Genomic DNA, 24,833 nt, shown 5'->3' with positions numbered 1-24,833 from the left:
TTTGTAATTTCATGATCGGATCGGTTTCATTTTAGGTTATATTTCCATTTGTCATTGAATACGCATAAATGATGATAGCGAACGTTTCAGACTGATTCCATTACCCTTACAATCTCGGAGGACATGTCGTGCAATCCGATGTTTCATAAAATGTCGATTGAATACTATGAGATTGTTTACTAATCGTGAATTGATCACTTTTATCGTTTGGACGCGTATCCGCTATGCTTTGACTTGTTTCGAAGAACCAATCAAACCGCAGCGCCGATAGTCTGAACTCTATTTTTCATATAAAAAAAAAAATTCCCTATAGAAATTCTAGTTACATGGACCGGCGCGTCGCGCATAACCAGCAACGTGCGAATTTGGTCTCGGAATTCCTCCGCATGCGATTTTGCAGTGCGGCGCTCAAACTCTGTTTAAATATCTCCGTCACGAGTGAACGAAGGCGGACCTTCGTCAAATTTTAAGGACCGATTCGATTACGTGACTGCATACGGGAGAGGCGAACGAACGGACGACGATGTGAAAGCACGAGCTCATCACCGCGAGGCGAATTGGTGTGAAGGGATTAGCGCGTAGAACGCGACTCGCGTCGTGTATAATCCAGGCGTGAATTTACCCGGTTTTCTCTGTTTGCACACGTATTATTGCGGTGTTTTATTTGCGTCTAGCAAACAAATTCAGCGATAGATAATCGGCACGTTCATTATAAGTGTACACAACGATCGAAAAAGTAATTCGAATTATGGCGGTTTTCCTTTACTCAAATTTTTGAGCTACGGAATTTGAACTCGAAATCTTCTGTTAAATTCACACGCGTGCATTCTGGTTAACGTTGATAAATAAGGTTGAAAATTTTTGAAAAGATTAACTCCGAGTTGACGGAAATGAATTTCATGTTCGATTGATTCAGAATGGAAGTTGAACTCTGCCGTGATGTATGGAGAAAATTTGAATGATGAAGCTTGATATTCACAGAATGGATATTTTGACATTTTTTATTTTTGTATCAATATTTGCTCATTCTTGTTCACATTACGACGGATAATGTCTAACTATATTTTCATTTTGAATAAAGACTGTTTTACTTTGTTGCATTGATTTATAGTGAATTGTAGATTCAGCGTAATTCCATTTTTTTGGCACCACTGTGTATAACAATTGAAGCAGTGAAACTCGTATTGATTTATTACAATTATTTACTACAAATAACGAGCAATAAATTTCTGTGAGTTGGTCAAATTTTTAGTTTCAGATCAAATACAGAATCAGAGCATCACATTTATGGGCTGTTGAAGCAGCATTTTCTTTCGAAAATACCAAAAAATTAACCGAGCTGCATGTCGATTGTTAAACCTAATAGCTAATAAGAAAGACAAAATACTTTGATATTATACATATTCTTAGAGAATTTTCAGTATCTTCCAGAAAAGTTGAGTCGAAACGTAAGAAAAAAAAAAAACAGTAAATTCTTTCACAATCTGCATTCGAAATTATTCCGACGTTGATGTTCCAAAAATCTTCGTGAGCTCCTGTGCCTGAGATGACTAAGAAAGCTTAAAATTCTTTTAAGTTTATCTTGAAGTTCAACAGAGTATACGTATAACATTTCCGATGAACGTCAATAAAAGTTCGAATGAATTTATTCGCCTGCTTTTGGAGTCATATGTCTGGAATCGTCGAATGGAGGAAAGTCGCGACAGCTTGGCAAAAGTTAAAAATACCGTGAAGATGACTAGATCAGCACAAAAAGCAAGCACATGTCGCGGAGCAATAAAGATGACACGTACAAAAAGAAAGAGAATTTAGCGATACTAATGTGCGTTCCTGGAGGCTTGCGACGTTTTTACAGTTACTTCATATTATAGTTTTATCAGATTATTTCCTCGTTCCTTCTTTCCGATCACTTAGTTTCTTGTCCAAAGCAGATGGACGACGGTAGTCGGCGAAGAAATTCTAACTGAGAAGTACCGCGTCTGCGTATAACATGCAGTAAAACCTGTTTTATGAGTATATTATTTATGTTGCGGGTGATAAAACGGGCGGCAAGAGGTGGGAGAAAATGTGTTTGAAAAAAAGAAATCTCTACACTGGTATGCGATTGCACTGAATTATAAAATCTCGTAAAAAGATCAGTCCAAGATTAAGCGTCTTTTCACGATGCGACGACGCCGTAGTTTTGATAGGACCGTTTATTCTGTAACCAACCTTGACGTGATGCGGAGACGCGAACGCTTCAGAGAAAGTATACCTTGCGTTCTTTATTTGCTTCCTTTTTTGGTTTCACATATATCCGCAGCCCACTTTTGAACACACTGCACATACGCGGAGACCGAAGTTAAGCAGCTACAGAGGCTTGCGGTGTAACGTGAGATTTGAAATTCCACGAATTCCATTCAACTTTTTTATTTGCTTCGACGTTTGAATTTCCAACTTTTTAAACTCACAGAATTATGAGCCTGTCACATTTTAACGAGATTTCTATCGTCATCTGCTGAATTTTTTAGCATTTTACGTAATAGGATTCAATCGTGATTGTTTGAATATCAATCTTAAATTTCTCTAGTAAACTATATTGATGTTCACTAAATTTTGAGTTTTGGGATTAAAGGATTCTCTAAAATTATGTACATACAGATAAATACAGAGTGATTGCAGAGATTGCAAATTTACTCCGGGGTAAATAACGAACAAGGCGAATGTGAAGGACAGCAATAAATTTGCAAAAACTCCGAGATGTTTCGTTTTGAAATAGCAAACGATCTGAAATTCAAACATACCGTCTAGTTTTGTGTGAGATTTTTCCCATCAAATTTTTTACACAATATCAACACGTATACAATTTCGCATGGTTTACTCGCAGAAGAAGAATATTAAAATAGAATGATCGAATTGAAAACAACAAATAAGACCTAACAATTAGAAACTAAGCTAAAAATAAGAATGAATTTCTTTGAAATTCAAGATCTTACAGCAGCATGCGCATCATATATTCTTATTCAAATCGACTAAAAGACAATTTAACACCAAACGACGCAACAGGGATACATTGCATACAATTACTGCAGAGCCGGGGAGGTAATGTAAGCAATTTTAAATCATCGAGTGAATGAGTTTAATTCACCTATGCACAGGTTGATAATTATTCAACGAATCTGTAATACATGTAACATACATATACACATCAACAATGGGCATTATGCTAATCACTTCTGCTCCAAATTGGTCAACAACGTTGTGTAATGACGAGCGGAGCAACGCATTGCATCGCGGTTCACGGATATTGTCTTGGGAACGTATGATTTAAATTTATAATACACCCGGCAATGATTAAATCACGGTATGTATAATTCGGTTTGCGCTGAAGAGGCGTAATCAGGTTCTCGGTTATGGTTTGTTGGTTGGTAACTTACCTGCAGGCAACCGCAGAACGACTTTTTCACCCTCGACGGCATCGTCTGGCACCGACCCACGAACTCTTTCAGAGGCGCCGGTTTCTTCACCGGACAACTTGGAATTCTCTGGAAGATAAACCGAACGTTAAAAAGCGATAAATGGAGAAAAGAAACCAACATTTGACATTTGACTGATCGAGATTTTACTATGTTAACGGGTCTTTCGTGTTTTTTTAAAATCGAGATTCTGACTATCGAAATGAGATATGAAAATCCGCTCTTTATGAATCAAACCTCATCAAATTCAGCCCGAACAAACGAACTATTACGTTTGAAAATGTCGTTTTAAATAAAATGTTCAAAAAAATCCAAAACATTCGACTTCAAATTTGATACACCGTACTCTAGGATTTGACTCAATTCTGAAATATTGACTAGTTACTTTGAAATGACCTACAAATGTCGAGCAATTCGATATTAAAAGCTTCAAGTGTGCGTCTTTCTTTTTTTTTTTCATTCACCGTATAATTTGTACTTTCAATAAAAAAAATTCCAGTCTTGTCACTTGAATTTTCTCACACAATTGGGTGAAGATAAAGTATTTTCGAAGGAACAAAGTTACAGTTTACGTTTGAAGATATATTTTCTTTATGAATTCTGACAAATTCATTACTTGACATGAATTCTCCAAATATCAGCACAGGTTTTTACAGTTCCAAATGCCACAAAATTTCTTGATTCTAGAACGCGTTCACGAATATTGCCTGTGCCTGTCGAAAGGCAAATCACCCAAGGTTTTCAGGATATAATTACGCAAGTCTGCGTGACTAGGCTCTTGTCACAATTTCAGATGCATTTTAATTCGGGAATTGAGTTCTCTATAAGCGAACTGCCGAGAGGTAAAACGCCTTAACACGCGAGGTTTTATTGGATTTTGGCATGATACATAGATACAAGTAATGTGAATTCTTGTATAAACGCGTAATACTTTTCTAAACGGTGTCATCCGAGGTGACGCGGAATTTTTATCACCCATATAAAAGACTGTTACATAGTTTTACTTTCAAAATAACAAGTTCTGACCCCTGCGCGTGTTTCCCCGCCTCAAAAACCTTATTTACTACCTTGTTTTTAATAGGCAAGGACAGATTCCTTATTAATTTTATTATGAGATAGTCGTACGATTGGCTATTGGTCAAATTATTATATTCGTAAGCAAGGAAGATATATTTAAAAATACAAAATAGAACACGCATTAGCCTAGACATCGATATTTTATTTAAAATCGCTTTAACATATTGAAAAATCTATTAGGTTCGTTTGATTTCGCTCTACGATGGCTTATTTTATTTCGAAAACTATTTTCTACAGATCCACTAGAATAGATATTTTTTCTATCGTCAGTTGAAGTCATTTCAAAATTTTGCCACTCGCTGATCACAATCAATATCGGCGATATTTTGAAAACCAACATCATAATAAAAAATGAATTTTGGGAAATAGTCTCCGGGCTCAAATTACTCGTTGCAGAAGAAAATCGAGCGAATCTACTGATTTTCAATCAGTTTGAAACGTATTTGGAACGAAGGAAGGTAGTATCAAATTTTTTTTTTTTTTTTTTCTCAACTCGTATATCTTATTTCTGTAAGTTCAAAGAGACTTTTGTAGCTTACGAAAATATCAATTTTACGAATACTCGATGTACGACTTTGTCAAAAAATGACAAAAATGTCAAAAAATGTCAAAAAATGACAAAAATGATCTAATTGATGTCTGCAAGAAAGCGCTGCAACAATTTGGAGAAAAATTGAATAACGTACGTCAATTTTCTCATGTTTACAAAACGATCAGTATTATTCGTAAATTAGTGAAGAAAATTGAGATACAAAACGTGAAAACATCGCAGGTAAATAATGTTACAATCACTGTTTGCACTGATTTCGAAAAGAAAGAAGACAAAAGGAAAATAATACATCGCACACGTTAAGTAAGCCCGAAGAGTAGTATTCGAAAAATTTATGCAGCATTGATTAATTTTTAGACCAACAATTGAGGATTTCAACTTTTTCAGTCAGATAAACTCGGATTATTTTTACAAACTCTGAAATTCGCATCACATGGGCGAAGTAATAAGTAACATGAAACAAAAACGTTGCGTGAATTTTTCGTTGCAAATTATAACTCGACGAAGTCTGAATCGTGAAAAGAATCGAAACATATCTATGACGGAATTTCCTGTATACTATCAGCATACGAAAGTGTGAACAAATATCTAAGACTTAACTGATTCAATTTGTTTGCGCCAAATTGCCTAACCTCAACATCAAACAATGAAATAATACACGTTTTGCAATAGTCAAGTTATTGTTCCGCGATACGCGTGAAAAAAGACGTTTGCAAAATTGTGATGGAAAGAGAAAAGCAAAACCTTACTATTATTCGAATGTAGCAAACAGCCCTGCTGCAATTTTTTACACCTATCATCGCACAGATATTTCTTTCGTGTCTATAAAGATTTCGACGAGCACATGCAATTACACATGACATGATCGCGAATACAAAAGATTATACGTACACAAAGAAGACAACATTTTCTCACTCCAGAAATCTGACAAAACATAATGATTTTCACTGACTAGATATTATTTATATCAGTATCTGCACATGTAAAAAGAAAAGTCTTTAATAAAACAGTAATTTTTTTTTTCAACGTCTCGTCGTCTCGTTTGAAAATTTTACATTTTTTCTTAACCTAATTGCACTTTTGCACGGTATTAGCAGACGCTCGATGAAATTTTACCGATCGTGTATTTCTGCGAGCGGTTATGAGCGCAACCGTCACGACGCGATATTTCACCTTGCGAATACGTGAATAGTCATTACGTATTGCAGTACCACGTAAATTTACGATAGTAAATTATTGTTATCAACGCGAAAAAGTCTTATCGCGTATCACGAGTGTTATACGCGGAGTTGCGCTATTTGCAAGTGTGTACATTGCGTATCGTCCATAATTTAGTAAACCTACTTTGAAAAGACAAGTACATATGGCGTGATCACCAGTTCTGCAATTCTACCCAAACGTTTCATTTGTTTGCCACATAAATTTCAGTACAATTTTTTTCTTTTCCACAACTTAACGCCGTTATTTATTCCATTTGTTGCATTCGGGTTTTAATTAATTACTCTCGACTGTGAAGTCTACAAAATTCATTCGACTTGCTAGCTTATTTCATTAAAAACTAATTGAAACGTAACTAAATCTGTATCTTTTTTTTAATTACTATGCTTCGTGATTATGGTCATTGGTAATATATTTCCTTTTAGCCATTGTGATAATTTGAACTTGGCGTAAGCATAAATTAATCTTGAAGCCATATTCAACTGCGAAAATCTATTAAATTAACGTACAAAATTTAATATTGTAATAACTAGAAAATATTCACAATAAGTATTTACTTGTACCACATTCGCTCGTAATTTCAAAAATATTTAATCCGTTATTGCAACAATGGTCATTTGACCAACAGAAAAGCTGCTCCCAACCGTGAGAAATGAAATTTTTCCTCAGTACGTGTCGTAGATCCGTGAAAAGACCCGTTCCTTGTACATAAAACTGTATTCGACAAAATCTCGTTGACTCTTTCCGGTGCAACTCCCTGCACGATTTAAAATCAAGCGAATTTCCTCAACGACCGCGTTACACAATTGCGGAGAAACGGCTCGATCCCAACACGGATTAATCGGGATATTGAAAGTGCAACGCGCATCCGTGTGCGCCTTGCATGCGCACACGTCGTGCAGTTTATAACGATTCCAGAGTACAGGTATGGCATGCACGCAGCCCGGTAGACCGAGTTTAAAGAGGCCTTCCGAGTTCCCTCGGGCGTATGTGAACTTTCGAGTTGGTGCTATGGCTCGTATGTAACGTTGTTTCAAAATTCACGCCTCTCTCGTGCTCCGGAATATACGCGAATGGTCCGCATTGATCTCTCCTAAGGAGGGCCTGAATTGGTCATTCGAATTTCTGGTACAATATCGAAAATGCGCATCACGTGCCGAGTCTAAACTCGCTTACCCTTCAATTCAACCTTTTTTTTTTTTTTTTTTTTGCAGCGTTTTATTTGTTAAACTGTTTTTTCGCCAACTGCCGAGTTTTTGGGTTCCACATAGTCCCGTAAGTATTTCTAAGTTTGAGAAAACCATTTGAAATTTGTACTTTTTCACGAGAAGAAGGATTTTTTGCTAACCAATTTTTACACAGATTTGATGTCCACAAAAAAATTTGACAGAATTTTCTCAGAATTTTTCATTATGTTGTTTTTGTTTGTCTACCGTATTCGATGCGCCATTTTGAATTTTCGAATTTCGAGTTCAGATTCGTAATTAACGATCTCAAAAGCCCGTGCGTACAATATTTCAAGTGAATCGCATGTAAGGAGAAATAAATGTTCGCAACGTTTTGATGTAACGTTGCATTCAGGCCTGTCTGAATTTCGTTAAACCATATATTGTAGACATATTTTGCAAACGATCAACTCCTTCAAAGCCACTCTCAAATTACAAGATACATACAGTGATTTTCGTTTCAATGTTTGCAATCTCATTCTAAAGCATGGCAGCGATTTATGAAACGTAGTCATTGACTTTTGAATATTTTTATGTAATTTGTTTGTTTGTTAATAACGTCATCCATCGACAATGAAAAAAAAAACATAATAGTAAAAACTACAACGAGTCAGAACAACGAATTCCATTCAATTGATTAGTTTAATATGTAAGCTGCACGTTATGAATTAATTAGGCTCAAAATAAGATTCGTTTGGCTCCAATCAGGTTGATCTGAATCTAATAAGTTGATTCGAGTTACTGTAATTGCATTGAATTGAGGTAAATATTTTTTTCTGACAAACTAAATGACTATTATGTGAAAAAATGTCCAAGCTATTCGTGTATTTGATAATCAGTTGGAATGAGTTTTTGACCGGTCAATTGGACATTCAATAAAATTGAATGATGTTATTCGAGTTTGTTATATTCAAATGAATTTTACTCAACCTAAATACATTGCATACATTGTAGACAAATCACGTAAATTTCAAGTAAATATCAAATAAGTTTTCTTTGAATATTCACGTAGAATACTTAATGTAACATCCAATCTAGTAACATTTATCTAGGATCATGCAAATAGCGGAATTTGACAACAAAGTAATTATTTCAAAACTTCAGCTCACTTTTTTTATACTGGACAAATTTTTGTTAGCTGTGCATGAAATCACAATATTTTAATTTGTCATTTTTATAAGTACACCGAATTATTTACTCTTGCGGATTGATACTCGTTGCTTTGTATTTTTTTTTTGCATCATACGCAACACACTTTGTTTGAAGAACACAAATTAAAACAAATTGAATCAGTATTTCAGAATTGTGAGTGTTCAGCAACAAATTCAAACTCTTAGGTTCACCACTTTATTTCTCTCGGAGAATGAAGGTGAATTTTTCTTCCTTTTTTCACCGACGAAAAAGTAAGTCTTATTACTTTTAGTGCCGACTGTCAGAGTGGAGCGAACGAGAACGGGACATTATTATTTCCTCTTGAATGGCATTATACTTGAGTCTCTTCGTAGAAAAAAAATTCTTTTCTTCCCTTTCAATGAGCACTTCAAAAAAAGGTTTTTTTTTAATGAAGACCGATCTGTCTTAGGTACTCCTGAGAAACCAAACCATTGCACTACAAAATTCTGCCACGTAACAGTAAATTCGATTAACTTTCGAGATTTTTGCAACTATACTATATATTAAGAGGCGGGGTTGCAGTTCCAAATTTGAAAAGTTCCGAAAGCTATTAATTCCGAATTATTTGGTGGCGATACTTGAAGTAAAGGAATAAAACTTTTACGAAACAAAAAAGTTTCGATAGAGTAAAATTCCGAATATTAAAATATACTCACACAGCGTAGTATAGTCAACGAGTGGGTGTAAAAAATTAGAAAAACGGAAAATCAGAATGACCAGAATCCAAAACAAAAAAAAAAAAAGATCAAAGTGACCAAATTTCGCTAAGTCAAAAATTCACAGAACTGAAAAGTTTCGGTCATTCAAAACTTCGAAGTTTCAAATTTTTAAATTTTCTCACCTTTGCACTTCGGAACTTTCGACTTCTCGGAGTTATGCCCTTTCGGGGCAACTTTCAACATTCGATGTTTTGTCATAGTTTGATTTCTTCACTTTAAGTTTTACCAGAAAAAATTCGGAATTTGGCGCTTTCGGAACTTTTAAGATTCGGAATTTCAACCCCACCCGACTAATACCGCAAGCAAAAAAGTGATAATTAAGAACGAGAGTAATTATTATAGATTCAAAAAATTACAAATTCCGATTAAGTTTACATCGATTGTCGATTGTAATCTGTAAACAATTCCAATATCCACATGCAGGAGTCAACAAAAAAATATGACAGTTTACGATACTGTTAATGAAGATTTTTTCGGACAACTTTTGAACGGTAAACCGTGACTTTCTTTCGTTCCGTCATCACCAGGACAAAAACATTCAAAATTTTTTATTGCAGCTGGGATCGGAACGTTCCAGAAAGACTTTTCAATTAAGAACGGAACGTAATAAAAGGGAACAAAAATCCCGGGGAAAAACGCAAGCGAATAGATACGAATCGCAGTGTATATAACTGCGCTTATAAGAAGAGCAAAACGATCGTGCGCGCGCGCTTTCTCTGCACGCGCTCGCGGCGTCGTAATTTCGCGTAATTATCGTTCTTAATATCATTTTCTTCTCGTGAAAACTCTGCTTCTTTTCGTCGCGTCCGCAGGTTGTTGAAAAAAAAATCGAATTCACAAGAAAATTCCAAGCTTTTGTGAAAGTATCGGAGAAGAATTTGAGACTTCTTTTCTGTGAATCGAAAAACTATTTTTACTGGATGTAAACCCGTGTGAAAACTATTCGATAGTCGGATTGATGCGAGTTAAAACCAACTATCACGACATCGAATATGATTTAAACATTGTCTTAAAAATCGAATATATTTCTGAACCGGTCGATAATAATTTGTCTTAAAATCTCACATCATTCAATATCTTCGTAATCTGCATTATCATGTTTATCTCGACTATGTAAGAAGAAATTATGACTTTCGTTACACAGATATTCGTATTCAATCAGAGTGCTCCAGAAATGATTAACTGTATAGTATTTTATCATACTTTTGATAAATTAGAATTTCACGTCGTTTTATTTTTTCTCATTTGTTCAAAAACGCGGGACTGAATTTTTGTACAGCAGAAGTTGAGAGTTTCAGCTCCAACAGGATCGTCATTAATATCGAATTGCAAAATTCTGTGATTTTTCCAAGTTTCTCAAGTTCAAATTAGTGATTATCGTGCAGAAAATTAAAAATTAAAAACGTCAGTCAATCGTTCTGAATTATAGTTTCCTTACTTTGAAGTCTATACTTCAATTGCATCGGTGTTTTCATTCAAAAATAAATCAGGTACATTCTGAGTATTTATTTCACTGAATCTGTAATATTTAAAACGGTATAAGAGTTTTTCAGTTTGAAACCTGAGTTTTTTCCACGAATTCCATAAACACCCCTGACCATTCCAGGTATTCCAGATTTTCCGGGAGTGTGGCTACCCTGATTTCGAACGTTCGAAGACGAGTAATTTTTCCGAGACGCCTCGGGTAATTAACTAATTGTCAATTAGCCGTGGAACGGTTAGACGATCGACGTTCCCTCAGTCGTTGAGATGAACCGAACTGACTCACACGGTTGTATAAATTACGCCTAATTAGCAATTACGCACACCGCCTACCCACGCTTAATGTACAAAGCTAAAGCCGAAGCGCACAAAATGGGGAATGGAAATAATCAAACACGTTGCCTAAACGTAGCCGTACCACAATGGGCTCTAATGCCGGAGTTTCACTTTTTAAATATCTTTGGTGAGAGCGTTAACTCGCAAGCGATCTGTTCTCGCCAATTTGCTCCTTTTTTTTTTCTACGCCTTTTTTCTCTCCCAACGTTCTGTCGCATATGTTGAACTTGTTGCCGGGTGTTTCACTCATCGCGTCGTTACAGAAATCGCAAACTCACACGGATGAATCGGTTCATTTAATGCAAATTTTATTGCAAACTTTATCACGTTGTTGTTGCACTTATCAGATTTGTAACTGCTGATCTAGAAAAACAACCAACGTCTCATTTTTTTTTTTTTTTTGCCAGACAAGTTTCAGTACAATTTTTTTCTTTTCCACAACTTAACGCCTTTATTTATTCCATTTGTTGCATTCGGGTTTTAATTAATTACTCTCGACTGTAAAGTCTGCAAAATTCATTCGACTTGCTAGCTTATTTCATTAAAAACTAATTGAAACGTAACTAAATCTGTATCTTTTTTTTAATTACTATGCTTCGTGATTATGGCCATTGGTAATATATTTCCTTTTAGCCATTGTGATAATTTGAACTTGGCGTAAGCATAAATTAATCTTGAAGCCATATTCAACTGCGAAAATCTAGTAAATTAACGTACAAAATTTAATATTGTAATAACTAGAAAATATTCACAATAAATATTTACTTGTACAACATTCGCTCGTAATTTCAAAAATATTTAATCCGTTATTGCAACGATGGTCATTTGACCAACAGAAAAGCTGCTCCCAACCGTGAGAAATGAAATTTTTCCTCAGTACGTGTCGTAGATCCGTGAAAAGACCCGTTCCTTGTACATAAAACTGTATTCGACAAAATCTCGTTGACTCTTTCCGGTGCAACTCCCTGCACGATTTAAAATCAAGCGAATTTCCTCAACGACCGATCCTCAAAATCACACGGATCATGAATCAGTTCACCTGATGCAAATTTAATTGCAAACTCAATCGCGTTTTTATTGGACTTGTCAGACTTATAACGGCTAACCTGGAAAAGGTGTCGCGAGAGAAAAAGGAGTTGTATTGATAATCTGTGATGTATAATTATTGTAATAGTCAAATTTTTGTTAGATCAGAATGTAAGCTTACTTGAAAGGATGAATTTTTTTTCTTTTTTTCGTTTAAACAGATACTTAACTGAGAATTGAATACCTTGATAGATTCGTAAATTGCAGCTACGTCGAGTAAAACGTGTAAAACGATATCGGAAAGAAAGATACGTTTGTATTATTCTTCTCTGCTTTTTCCAAATATAGACCAAGTGAACGAAGTACTGTACAAGTTATCTTTAGAATACTACTACAAGACGTTATTTTTAACAGATCCGTCAAACTTGGCCTCAAATTTCAAGATCGTACACGGAAATAAAGTAAATTCAAATATCCAGTCGTCTATAACCTGCAGCTATTGAAAAAATGGAGGAAATACCTTCAAACCAAACATCGAGTGTATAACAAATATTGCAAATGAATATCGGTACGTGCATATAGCTTCGTTCAGTGAGAGGAAAAAAATTACGAAGCAAAAAAAAAAAAAAAAAAACTTGTAAAATTATTAACCCTATACGAATACGCCGCCTTATTCTACCGTCAGCCTTGAAACGAACAGAGGCAATTAATGTATATTCTCAAATGTTTTCAACCAAACGGCGACTGTATCCACTTGACTGTATTTGTGCTGTGTACACCCACCTGGCTTCGTGTTTGTAAGGAAAAAAAAAAAGGAAAGGAAGAAAGAGTTGCGCTATAAAGAGGGACGATAAAATATCCTTGCTCGAACCGGCACGTTCCTGCAAATTGACTCTGTAGGACCTGTATAATCGCAATGTTTTGAAAGTTTGAAAGTGCCCGCGGTCTGTTGATCGAAGAACGATAAATTTTTACCCTATAGCTACGTAATCGGTGAATTTGAAAGCACTCGGAAGCGATTTTGTTAGGATTCAAAAGTTTTTAAATATTAAAAAACGATGTGACGAATAACTGCAATGATTGTGAAAAAAAATGCATGACATTTTTTTGCTCCAATTGTAAAATTAGTGTGTAAATAAAATCATTCTTTGACGATTCGGGGACACAAATTGAAATTGATTCAAAATTCAGTACCTGATGCTCTAATTTAATTTATGTCAGATTCACCTGACCATATTGTTGTACTAAAATATGAACACGTGGTTTTCGATAATCTGACATTATGAACCGAAGTGTGTAGTGAATATTTGTGCAACGAATTTATAATTCAATTGTATATTTTGAAAGAAACTTTCATACAGATTTGGCAACTTGCTTGAAAAACTTCTGAGCCATCGGTTATTATAAGTAACGACGAATGAATGTGATACGGTACGAAAAGTATATAATAATATTATTAAATTCGTGTAAAAAATTTACCAGATTCAACTTCCCCATCTTTTCGATCACGGTATCCATGATGAATATATCGAGGTTCTTGGCTAGCGAACGAACAACTTGTAACCAAGTGAGAAGACAGAAAAAAAAAAGAAAAAATAAGAGTACAGTTTAAAAAAATGTCAATAAATCGTGTCGCACAGCTGATAAGGTGTGTAAACACAGGTGTTTTCACTGTTAATTATAAACGGGCGATATAATAAATTAAAGTCTGAACAAACAGTTGTACCGAAAAACACACGCGGCTCTTCGAGTCGATATTGTCAAATAAGCCATCGGTAATGAAAAAATATTTTTCCCGTTCAATCGAAGCTTAATTGAGTTTAAAAATAGGCGGGAAAAATTTGGCGGCAAATTTCACCGCTCATTTTAAACCGCCTGTATGAATTTTAGTAAAATTTCAGAACAAAGGGTGCGAAGAAGTTCCGGGATTGCCGTTCGCCGGAAGTTCCTGCAATCTCATTGCGCACCGAGGTTGACGATTTCCGAAATTTAATCCCGAAAAATTATAGAGCACTGAGTTGAGAGCTGCGGCACTGAATAAAACGAGTATCAATCGATCCGAAGAATATCGATCCGATTTCGATCACTCGATAAGCAAGCGAGGGTGTTTTTTAATCGTCTCATTTTACACCCGGAACGGTATTTCTTAGTTTCCGATGTTTCGTTTTATTGCTTGTTTGTTTGTTTGTTTTTTTTTTTTTTGTTTTTTCAGATTCCGTATACGACAGTGGGTGTATAAGTTTTTTATTTTTGTCTTTGTTCTTTGCTTGCTTCGCGGCCGAAAATCCAGAGGAAATTCCTCGAGCAGTCGGAAACGTCCGCGCACTCTGAGGGACCCGCTTAGTCTGCCGCTGAGGATTCGACTGGCAGGTGAAAACAGACCGCGGCACCACAATCCGGGGAGGTGAAACGGGGACCGGTCAAGGGGCAGGGGAGATGAGAGGAAAGGAGATGAGAGGAGAGAGAGAGAGAGAGAGAAGAGAAGAGGAGGAGGAGGAGGAAGAGGAAAGGGGACGCCCGTGAGGAAAACGGAAGAATCGAATCCGAGCGTGCTAATGCAATCTTCGTTGGTCGGAGGTGATCGTGAGGGGCCTAATCAGGATGCAGATCGAAACCCTGCAGCTGCCGGCGAGACAAATTATCCTCAACTGTTCCCGTCGCGGTTAGATCGATCATCGATTTTGTACATTCGACCGAGGAACGAACGTTTTGATAGACTCGCCATGTACGATGTTTACGAACTAATTTTGGGGTGCTTAAGGGGGCGGTAGTAGTTGGATATTTTTAAACTTTGCGTCACTTTGATTGTTTGTAACAATGGTACGAGTGAATGTAATCGGCTCAAGCTTTCAGTGACGTTTATTGGCATATTTGCGATTAATTATGACGTATGTCATGGTTCTCAATAATGTGGACGGTCGAAACGTCATTAGTCCAACGAGGTGAAATTGGGTTTGTACCAGGATTCCAAACGAACGGGTGATCCAATCCGGAGTCTCTTTGCCTGGATCTCTTTGTTGGATCCTTCTTCGTCGATCTCCCCCTGAAATGTAATCTCTAGAATTTATAATGTAGTGTAAGAATGTTAATTTTGCGTTTCCTGATAACCATTTTTGTAATTTTCATTTTATTTTCAATTGTTCAGGAGGGATTGATAGAGAGGAATCCAACAAAGAGATGCAGACAAAGCGACTCCGCATTGGATTACCCGTTTGGTTGCAATCGTGGTGAAATCCAATTTTACTTCCTTGGACTAATAACGTTGGACCGAACATATTATTGACTTAGTAACTATGCCATACATTATAATTATTCACAAATATGCTAGTAAATACCCCTGAAAATATGAGCCGGTTATCTTTATTTGTACCATTGTTATAAACAATCAAATTCACTTAATTATGAACACCGAATCGGTTCACAGTTTTTATTTTCATATGCGTACGATCTTTTTACGATTTTCATTGGCGGGACTGGGCAAAAACAATTTTATGTAACGATTTATAGTAGGAAATATTTTGATACATCTTCCGTACGAGAAAATTATACATTGATGAAAAAGCAGAAAAAAAAGAAATCAAATAGGTAAGGAAACTAAATCTATATTGAACGTAAATATCTGCATAAATAATGAAAGCGTTACGTATTATTCAAATCCGGTCAAATGTATGACATAACAGTTGTCATTTCACGTATGTTTTTTATCTACCTTGAAACGTAACGAACTTAAATCCTAAGAAAATTAGAAAACTTTCGATGATTCTCAGAGAATTTACAGGGAATTTGAGAAATATTTGAGAAAACCTCGGACTAAGTAAACATGATTCTACCAGTGTGTTGATAAATTCATTGCACACTCTATTGAACTTTTCTGAACACTTTTTGCTGGTCACTCGAATTTCGACAGAAAAAGTTTCCGAAGCTTTGCAGAGTGGCTGGTTAGATTATGTCAGAAGGATTTCGAATAAATTTCATCACACGGAGAGAATTTTTCTGAAATCTCAATCTGAAAATCCTCTGAGAATCTTTAGAAGTTTATCGACTCGATGTTGAAATTCGAATCAATTGAGAATATCTAATGTCTTATTCGGATTATTTTTTCATCGGTCAGAACGTATTGAGATTGACAGACAAGATTATGAGTTTGGCATCATAAACTCGGCGAAAGGTTCTAAAATATTAGCCAGGAACTTGTTGAATTAGCAACCTCTGTGGAAAAAACCCTCAATTTAGGAGTAAATTCGTACCCCCAACTTATAGATAATGCTGAATTCCTAAAAAAAAAAGTTGAAGGTACGAATTCACTGCCAAGTTGAGGGTTTTTTTTCCGTAAGGAAATTTCCGAGATCATTCAGTATCTGTAAGGTACGATCAAGTTAAATATAAGAATTGCACGCGACCTTCGAATGAAAATATGGCATAAAAATAATTATCCAAGAGATACGTGTTTGAGATAGAATATGCAATTAGACATATAAATGGTTACATAGGTATACATTACAACAAACCAAATTCATTCGAAATTGAAACAATGATCTAGAATGATTGCAATGCTTGGTCGTAAATTTCTTTGCGATTTGCGCATGAAACTTCATTTTGTTGTTTCTGAATGCTCGCAACGAAGAAGAAACTGAGAATGCAGTTAGCTAGTTGAAAATACGTTTATTTTTTTTTTTTTACGAGGTATGAGAATAATATGCATGAATATTGCATAAATCTAGAAATAAATCAGATGGCATTGGTAAAATGTCGAAATCCGATCATAACCAGATGCCGAAGTCGGACGAACGGAACCGGTTGTGGGCAAAATTGTAAATAGTTAATTACAAGTAACACGTATAATTTGTAATTTGTAACTGCGGTGTCAATAAATTGCAGATAAAAAGTGCCTGATTAAACTTGAATAATTGAAGCGAAATAAAACAAAAATTACCTTGAAATTTTGTACTAGGAACATAAACCGTAAAAGTACACTTTTACTTTATTATTTTACTGCACCATAATTACGAGACAGATATCTAATTTGTATTTTCTTCTTTTCGAACTAAAAAAAAAAAAAAAAACGAAACTGTAACCCGCAATTTATTGCGCACAAAACTGAACGGATCGAAACGATAGGCGGTCCAAAATTCTCTTGAGCACTTCAGAGCGGTCTTACGATTAATCCTAAGCTAATCTCATCGAAAGCACGCGTCGAAACGCGCATAACTTTTACACGTTCACAAATAAAAGCCAAGTTTTTTTTTTGGAATGTCATATCTTTTACGCTAATCGATCCATCGACGAGTTGCCTGGTCGTCTCGCTGAATCTCGGTGCTGTTTCACTCATTACTCTCACAAAACTTCAATCATATCCCGATTCGTTTCCGTTAAGAGAAACTGCTTTGAGTGCAGTTCAGAGTTCACCGCGGCTTTGATTGCGCACCTGTTCAACACGAGTCTGCGTAATTATTCCTGCGTACACGTATGTTCCGGCCATTTCCGTTGAGCAATCATCTACTCGGTCTGTTTCCGGTTCTGCGTCTGTCCTTCTCCTCTCAGCCGATTTTCTTTTCTCTACACGATCAATTTATCGGCTTTGGTGTCGCTGAGGAAATACTTCCGGTGACCTCTGAGACAGTAGGTCAACGCGAAAGGTAGGACGAATTTTTGCCATGCCAAGCCTGCCTGCCTTAGAGACGACGAGGCGAAGAGGAACTCGCCCAGCGGTGTGTGAAAATCGTTGCTCAAGCCAAACGAATCGAAAATTGATTCTTTTTTTTTGCGTACTGAAGCACTGATCGACGAAACTGTGCTGATTCGAGGATTTTTTCAGAGTGTGCGGAAGGTCGGTTCAAAATTTTGCGACATAAAACATGTGAGAACAAACTAAAATTGACTAAAACACAATATTTTGGTTTTCTTACGATTTGTGATGTTTCTGAAAGGTATTTCATACGTAAAATTCAGTCTTGATGTAAAAATTAAATATGACGCTGGGCGCTAGTTGCATCAGTAGAGACTCGAATACTGTGTTCTGTGGATAATACAATCTAACATTTTCATTTTTACAAGTTAGAAAATGAGCGGTCTGGTTTTTTTGTGTCAAATAAAAGCACTCGTGGAGAACAGAAGACAAATTTCTAAACGTTTATCTTTATTTTTATTAGATTTATTTTGTAAGGTTGAAAATGACTTCGAAGAAAGGAGTCCACACGACGTACATGATTGTAGCCGTAAATATTATCTAACACAAGATTTGTAAAAAATATTATTAATCAGTATGACAGCCGCTATCTTGCTATGGACGGTTTTTTTTCTTTTTTTTTTTTTTTTTAATGAAAATTTACAAAGTGGCGGCGTCGCGAACAAAAAGTATCGAATTTAACCTATTTTTTCGACAGCATTTCGTTAAAAAAAATATGAAGTTTACTAAAAAGAGCGTCCGAAGCAAGACAAAGAATGATATGAAGAATGTTGTGTCCAAATTTGAGACGGATGGCTTGAAGACTCTTCCTTTGAGAGCGTAGACCATTTTGAACAACCGTGTTTCGAGAAAACCGATTAAAAAAATGTAACAAAATAAAAATAAACGTTTAGACATTTATTTTCTGTTCTTCACGAGTGGTCTACTTTAACATAAGAAAATCATAGCTATCGAAAAAAGAAATCGCGAGATCGAGTTATTTTTCGACCCGTGGTTTCTTAACGATTGACGTGCAACCATAGAATTTTTTTTGTTCGTTTCGTTCATAAGTGAATTTTGTTCCTCTCCAATTCATCGATTTAAAAATAGGCAATAGTTTATGACTGTACCAATATTTAGACTGAGAGAAATTTTTAGTTCCGGTTACCGCTCAGTCCTTGACTATTTTCATTTTTTACCACAAAATCGAAAAATATAGTTCGAGGTACAAAATTAAAATTAGTTTTCTAGCTGTTACCGGAAACTCTGGTATCCGTTACTATTCTTTCTCATTATGATCACCGTTACTGTATTTTCTCGTAACTGTTGCGAAAATTTAATGCTCGTGCAACAATAAATTGACGTCAAAGCCTTGTTTAGCTAAAAAAGTACAGTAAACCTCAGAAACTGATTTTGCGTTGCAATTACCAAAAAAGGATCGACGATAGCTCGTTTTTCGTTATTCCAACAATATTGAAACAGTTTTTTTAACGAAACCTGTTTTACTCAATTTTTCTAGTCACTGTAACAAATGAAATATTTCTCAGTGTAGTTTGACAAATACCAAGCGAATATCGCACATTACAACTTTGAGCAAACCGTCGTTGATTTCCATATAAGCGAAGCCGACTTCCGGCCAAGCTCTGCACATCCAAATTCGTAGAAGCGTAGACGTTTCGCGGAATGTGACGTCTGCGATTAACTGCAACCATGCGCCAAGCCTCGAGGACGAAGGACGGATTCGTTGGAAGAAATTAAAATGCAAACGATCGCTAACAAAGCCGGAGACATTTGAATTCAAGCAGTTTTACACCTCAGGTATATCAAGGATCGCCAAGGTTAACAATGCGGGAAACACGCGACTCCGGCTATTCGCTGTGTAACGATGCATATGGTCTATATACCGGTGCATAAAATAAATTCAACATTTTTTACAGAAAAACCAGAATCGCCGAGGCGACTCGGACGAACTACGGACTGCAAACGCATTCCGATGCAAGGTTGCTGCTGCTGCTGCTGCTGCCAATGCAACTGCTTGGTTTCAGTACTCAGGGTTGCAGGGTGACGCGTTTGAAATTCTTTGATTTTTAATACGCGTATAAAACATTTCAAATGTTGTATCTTCTCCAGGAATACCTTCGTTTTATTAAATTATCAAATTTTCGGTAGATCTTGGATTGATCCGAAAGCTTTGACGAAAAATCCTGCATCGTCTGCGAATTAAAAATCACTAAAAACACTGTCAAACTTCTTGAGAGAAACTTTTCCTTAAAAATGTTTGTGAAAAATCAGAATTTATAGATACTTTTGATATTAGATTATAGATATTTTACAAAATTTTGGAAAATTCTTTGTCACGGTTTCCTGCAACTGTCGTGAAATGTTTTGATCAAGAATTTTAGAAAATTTACCAATTTTGTCAGAATCCCAGGATGGACTCATACTTAAACTAAATAAACATGTGCGAAATAGCAGCTCGTGAAGTACAAAGAAGTGTAATAAATATTGATCTTCACTTACATTATCCATCGGAAGTACTTAATAGCTTGCGTTTTTCGTTCGTTGGATACAAAGAAAGAAATCGGTTTCATTTTTAAATTTTCATTGCCAACATAACGAAGTCTCACATTTCAGTACATTCATGGAAGCGTTTGACAGCCAACCCTGCCACTACCTGCGTACAAACTGACTTGTGCCGCAAATAAAAGTGACTCGTAGGACGTCCAAGAGCAAGAAAACAACCGTAGCAGACTCGTTTTTTCTTTTTCGTATCATAATTTATCTCTTTCCCTTTCGCAGATCGAGATTCCAGAGAAAATGTTCCCGTGACATTTTCACAGTCTCTATATTATCCTGCAGTTTATACGACTGCAGTGTCCCACGTGAGGACCGTGGTAAAAGGCATTTCATAAAATCTCACTCGCCGTTCGCAGTGGGTAAGTAGCACAGAGTGCGTTATGGTTCACCTGATAACGACGATAAGTACACTGCAACTCGTTTAGAACCTTGCGGCTAATGGGGATGGCCACAAGAGATCCGAGGATTGGAATGGAGCGCGTAAATATCCGTCTGAATTCTCAGGTCAAGTCCACGAAGATCGACGATGCGTGTGAAAAATGGTCGATCATGAACCGATTTGACACGCAACGGTGACGCGTGACATAGTCAAACAAAAAACGGACATAACCTTTGGAGAAAATCTCAAAATCGTCTCGTCAATCAACTTCTGGAAGGGTATGCAACTGACACTGAACAGAGTGAGGGAAAACGTGTTGAATTCTTTGTCCGTACAGAGCGAGGAGAGCGTCCCCTTAACTGAACGGTAGCTACAAATGGGGCCTCAAATTCTCAGTGATTATCCGGTGAATTAAGGCTGCAATAAAAATAAAAAATTGAATAACAGTTAAAATCGGCAGCGAAGCCTCGAGGCGGATATTAGTTGAAGAATTTGGTGGCACAAATGGGATATTATGCGTAGTGTATGGGATTGCCATGCAGGAGATAAATGAAACGAGACGTTGAATGTCGAGGGACGTAACGATACACCGACAATGAGTGAAGTTGTCGATACTTGACTGAACTGACATATCGGGATGGTAAAGAGGCCGGGACACTCTGGTCACGAATGGTTAAACGATCGCAATTAAAAGTTGGGCTTGTACCAATTTACGAGGATTGATATGACCGTGTCGAGTGGATCTGCTGCCCGGTGTCCGTGCACGAGACGTTTGATCGAGAATCGAGGAAACCAGTAAGCAAGAATGTAAGTAAGTAAGACAGAATTACGAGCCTGCCTCTGATGCCTTCTCGCGCGTTCCAATTCGCTCACAGCTTCTAAGGATTTATATCTACCCATATCGATAATGTGTGAATACCACACGTATGCGATCATTTACGTTCGGACGATATGCACTGGCGCGTTGTCGTTGACACAAATCTACGCTGTCCAAAGTGGATCGTAAGCCGTTAAGTGCCTGTTCAGCTAATGCGTTAAGGGGATAATGTAGAATGGTCGTTGTGTTTCCACACTTTGTTCACCATTCGTTCCTGTCTTGAGAGAAAATTTGTGTTCCTTGATTGTCGATTGAATGTATAAACAATTAGCACTTATAAATTCGTCGATTGTCGCTCTTGAAAAGCGAGCTACGCAACCGTTATGCTCAATTACAGAAGCACGATCGGTCCATTCAAGGATCGAGAACTCGTTTCTCCGTCTTTTGATCATCTTCCATTTACAATCCGCGGCGATTGAAAGGAAGGCGAGTCATCCTCTTCACTTTGACCGATGGTCTCACGCAGTGATAAGAAGAATATACATCCCAATGAATTCAAACGACTCGGCGAGCACCCCATACACGGAGTTGGAGTCGGAGAGGTACTTACGAGAGAAGCGACATTAACATTGTTGGAAAACGATTTTCACGGTTGGAAACTCGAAGCACAAAGTGCACGGTAGAAACGCCCGTGATGGTAGGTGCATTTAAAGGTTAATTTATGCGTTTTCCTCGATGTCCCAATCGGTGTCAACTGCTGGACGCATCGACCTACTCGCTACGGATCCGTTATATTCTATCTCTAGCTCGTAGCTTTTAGACTACTACGCGTGAGCTAGAGTCCCGCCGCTATGGGATGGTACAACGTTCACCGGTTCGCCGACACCGCTATAGCCCGAGACTATGGCAGACGGTTGCCTATTTTATGTGGGAGGGCAACGCATCGCGTGGGCTCATTCATGAATTATTTTTAAGCATACCTGACTCTCATAACCAGGCCAAGCTGCTATTTATATTCAGAACCCTTATGTCGGCTATCAGACGTGACCTATAGCGATAATAGTCGTGCTTTTCCCACTCCGAGTACCCACTCGTCGGCTCAAGAGGGCTATAAACTGAATGCTCGATCAGGCATCAGGCGAGGCACGAAGGAACGGAGATATCGGTTTTCATCAACAACGAGCAAATCTAGTGCAAAATTACCGGTCACTTTGCACTTTGACGTATAAGAAGATAACAGGCAGGCATTAAGTTTTGTCATGATGCTCTTGGCAAGCTATATTATTGATCCTCAACTACCGATATCAGTTGCGTTACGAATATGAATCGAAATCTTTCTTTGTCACAGAGTTTCAAGATTATAATATCGTTAGTCTTTCGTACTATTGAGATGAAAAAAACCTTGACGTATACAAAGAGAAATTTTTTGGATAGATACCTTTTAATTTCAGTTATTTATAATATTTGAAAAATTATTGCGAATAAAGTATTCGTTCTAGGAATAATTCTGTTAACACAAATTTTATCTCAATTTTATCTGTTGTATTAGCTGAGATCAATTTCAAATTTTTTGCAAACTAGAAAGTACATCAGAGACCTTGATCTTTTACTGGTTCATAATTGTTTTACAAAAGATAGTAATAACGACTTGAATCAATTTGTGTATCTTCTATTCTCAAACTTTGGATGTTTATCTATTGGTTTTTTTTAACGCTCAAAACTTCAAACGTTGGTATCGTTGTTTGGATAAAACAAAAAACTCGAAGCAAACGCCAAAGAAACGTTTTTCTTTCAAGCCGCAAGTAAATAGTGAAGAAATGCATAAAAATGATTGTCTCGTATCAATTTTGACTATCCAAAAAAATTAAATTCCATTCAACGCATTACTCGATCAAATCGTAATCCCCGGAAATGGTTGGCTTCCGTCTACCGTATAGTCTATTTTACGAGGTCTGCAGATCTACGATTCAAATCTTGTTTCAATCTCCGAAGTACAGATCAATGATGAAGATCGCATCTGAAATCGACCAACACTTTAAAGAATTTTCGCTAAAGTTGTTATAAATTCCAGACGCGACACGTAGAATTTCTTGAAATTTCCGTGTCTTCCCGAAGCGAACTTGCACGAGAGCTTAAACAATGACTAGACCCTACGTCGCCAGGCGTGAAAACGTGTTCGGAGCACGGACGCACATGAATGCACCAATGTAAAATCCAAACACCGAATGAATGACCGAAGCAACCGTGAAGAGCCGCAGGATTGTTCAAAGTGTCGATTCACTTCCGCGCATTCGAGAAGATAAGCGATGCGGTAAATGGTTTTGGAGATTTTCAACGCTTGCGAGATGGATGTGTGATAAAGAAAGTTGAAAAACGAAGCAAGGGCGACGTAGAAACCGACGAAGAACTTCAACGATCGCGAAGAAAGCGAGAGAGAAGTAAAAGAGAAAAAAGATGATTTTGGCAAACCAGAAGAACCCAACGACCGATCATAAGAGAGAAAGTGCAAGTGTATGGTATCTCGTATTTGCATCTGGCATAGGTTTGTGTCCAAACTCGGTAAGAACTGTAACAGTTATGTTAGGAGTCGCGAGACTCGGTATCCAGACTCGGTGGTCCGCGGTCAGTGATCGGTGGCCAGTTGTGGTTAGGTAGGTTTAGACGTTCTCGTTAACGCGCCTACTGGGGCATAAAATGGTTGTTGGCCAACCGTGACGCCGCCGCTCGAGTAGTTATAAGCGTTTGGAATGCAATAAAATTACCCAAAAGAAGGAGGAGAAAAAAGAAGGACATAAAATAAATCAGAAAATTAGGAAAAAAAAAAAAAAAAACGTACAGAATAGACTCCTCGTGACCGTGCACCAGTCCGTGTATAAAAGTCCGATGGCACACTGACCCACTCACAATTTATAGAATATATACTTTGGAGAAAATTACAAATGGAACTGACCCGGTATGAGGTTTGCATCTTAATCGATCCGCCGCTCGGGCCTTTTGGTGTTGCACGATGATGCCGCGGCACATACTGCATGTGTCACAGATAGAGAGATAGAGAGAAGGAGGCAGGGAGAGAGAGGCAAGTGTTCACCGTAAGGTGGTCTAAAAACGCGTTGGTGCTCGGGACAAAGGTGTT

At 37.1% G+C, this 24,833-nt stretch overlaps 1 protein-coding gene across 4 annotated transcripts in view; it reads right to left on the bottom strand.

Moving 5' to 3' along the window:
• LOC124307324 (disheveled-associated activator of morphogenesis 1) overlaps positions 1 to 24,833 on the bottom strand; it is a 58,099-nt gene that overhangs the window by 12,155 nt on the left and 21,111 nt on the right. For 2 of the 4 annotated variants that reach the window (XM_046768863.1, XM_046768864.1), the window contains exon 2: positions 3,417 to 3,524. In XM_046768863.1, the coding sequence (XP_046624819.1) occupies positions 3,417 to 3,458 (42 nt within the window). In that variant the 5' untranslated portion in view covers positions 3,459 to 3,524. Of the gene's footprint in view, positions 1 to 3,416; positions 3,525 to 5,973; positions 6,207 to 13,741; positions 14,608 to 24,833 lie in introns of those variants that run through there. The other 2 variants (XM_046768861.1, XM_046768860.1) reach the window with 2 other exon arrangements.

This window comes from Neodiprion virginianus, chromosome 6, assembly GCF_021901495.1.
Source record: "Neodiprion virginianus isolate iyNeoVirg1 chromosome 6, iyNeoVirg1.1, whole genome shotgun sequence".
Classification (NCBI taxonomy): domain Eukaryota; kingdom Metazoa; phylum Arthropoda; class Insecta; order Hymenoptera; family Diprionidae; genus Neodiprion; species Neodiprion virginianus.
This window is presented reverse-complemented; position numbering and strand designations above follow the sequence as displayed.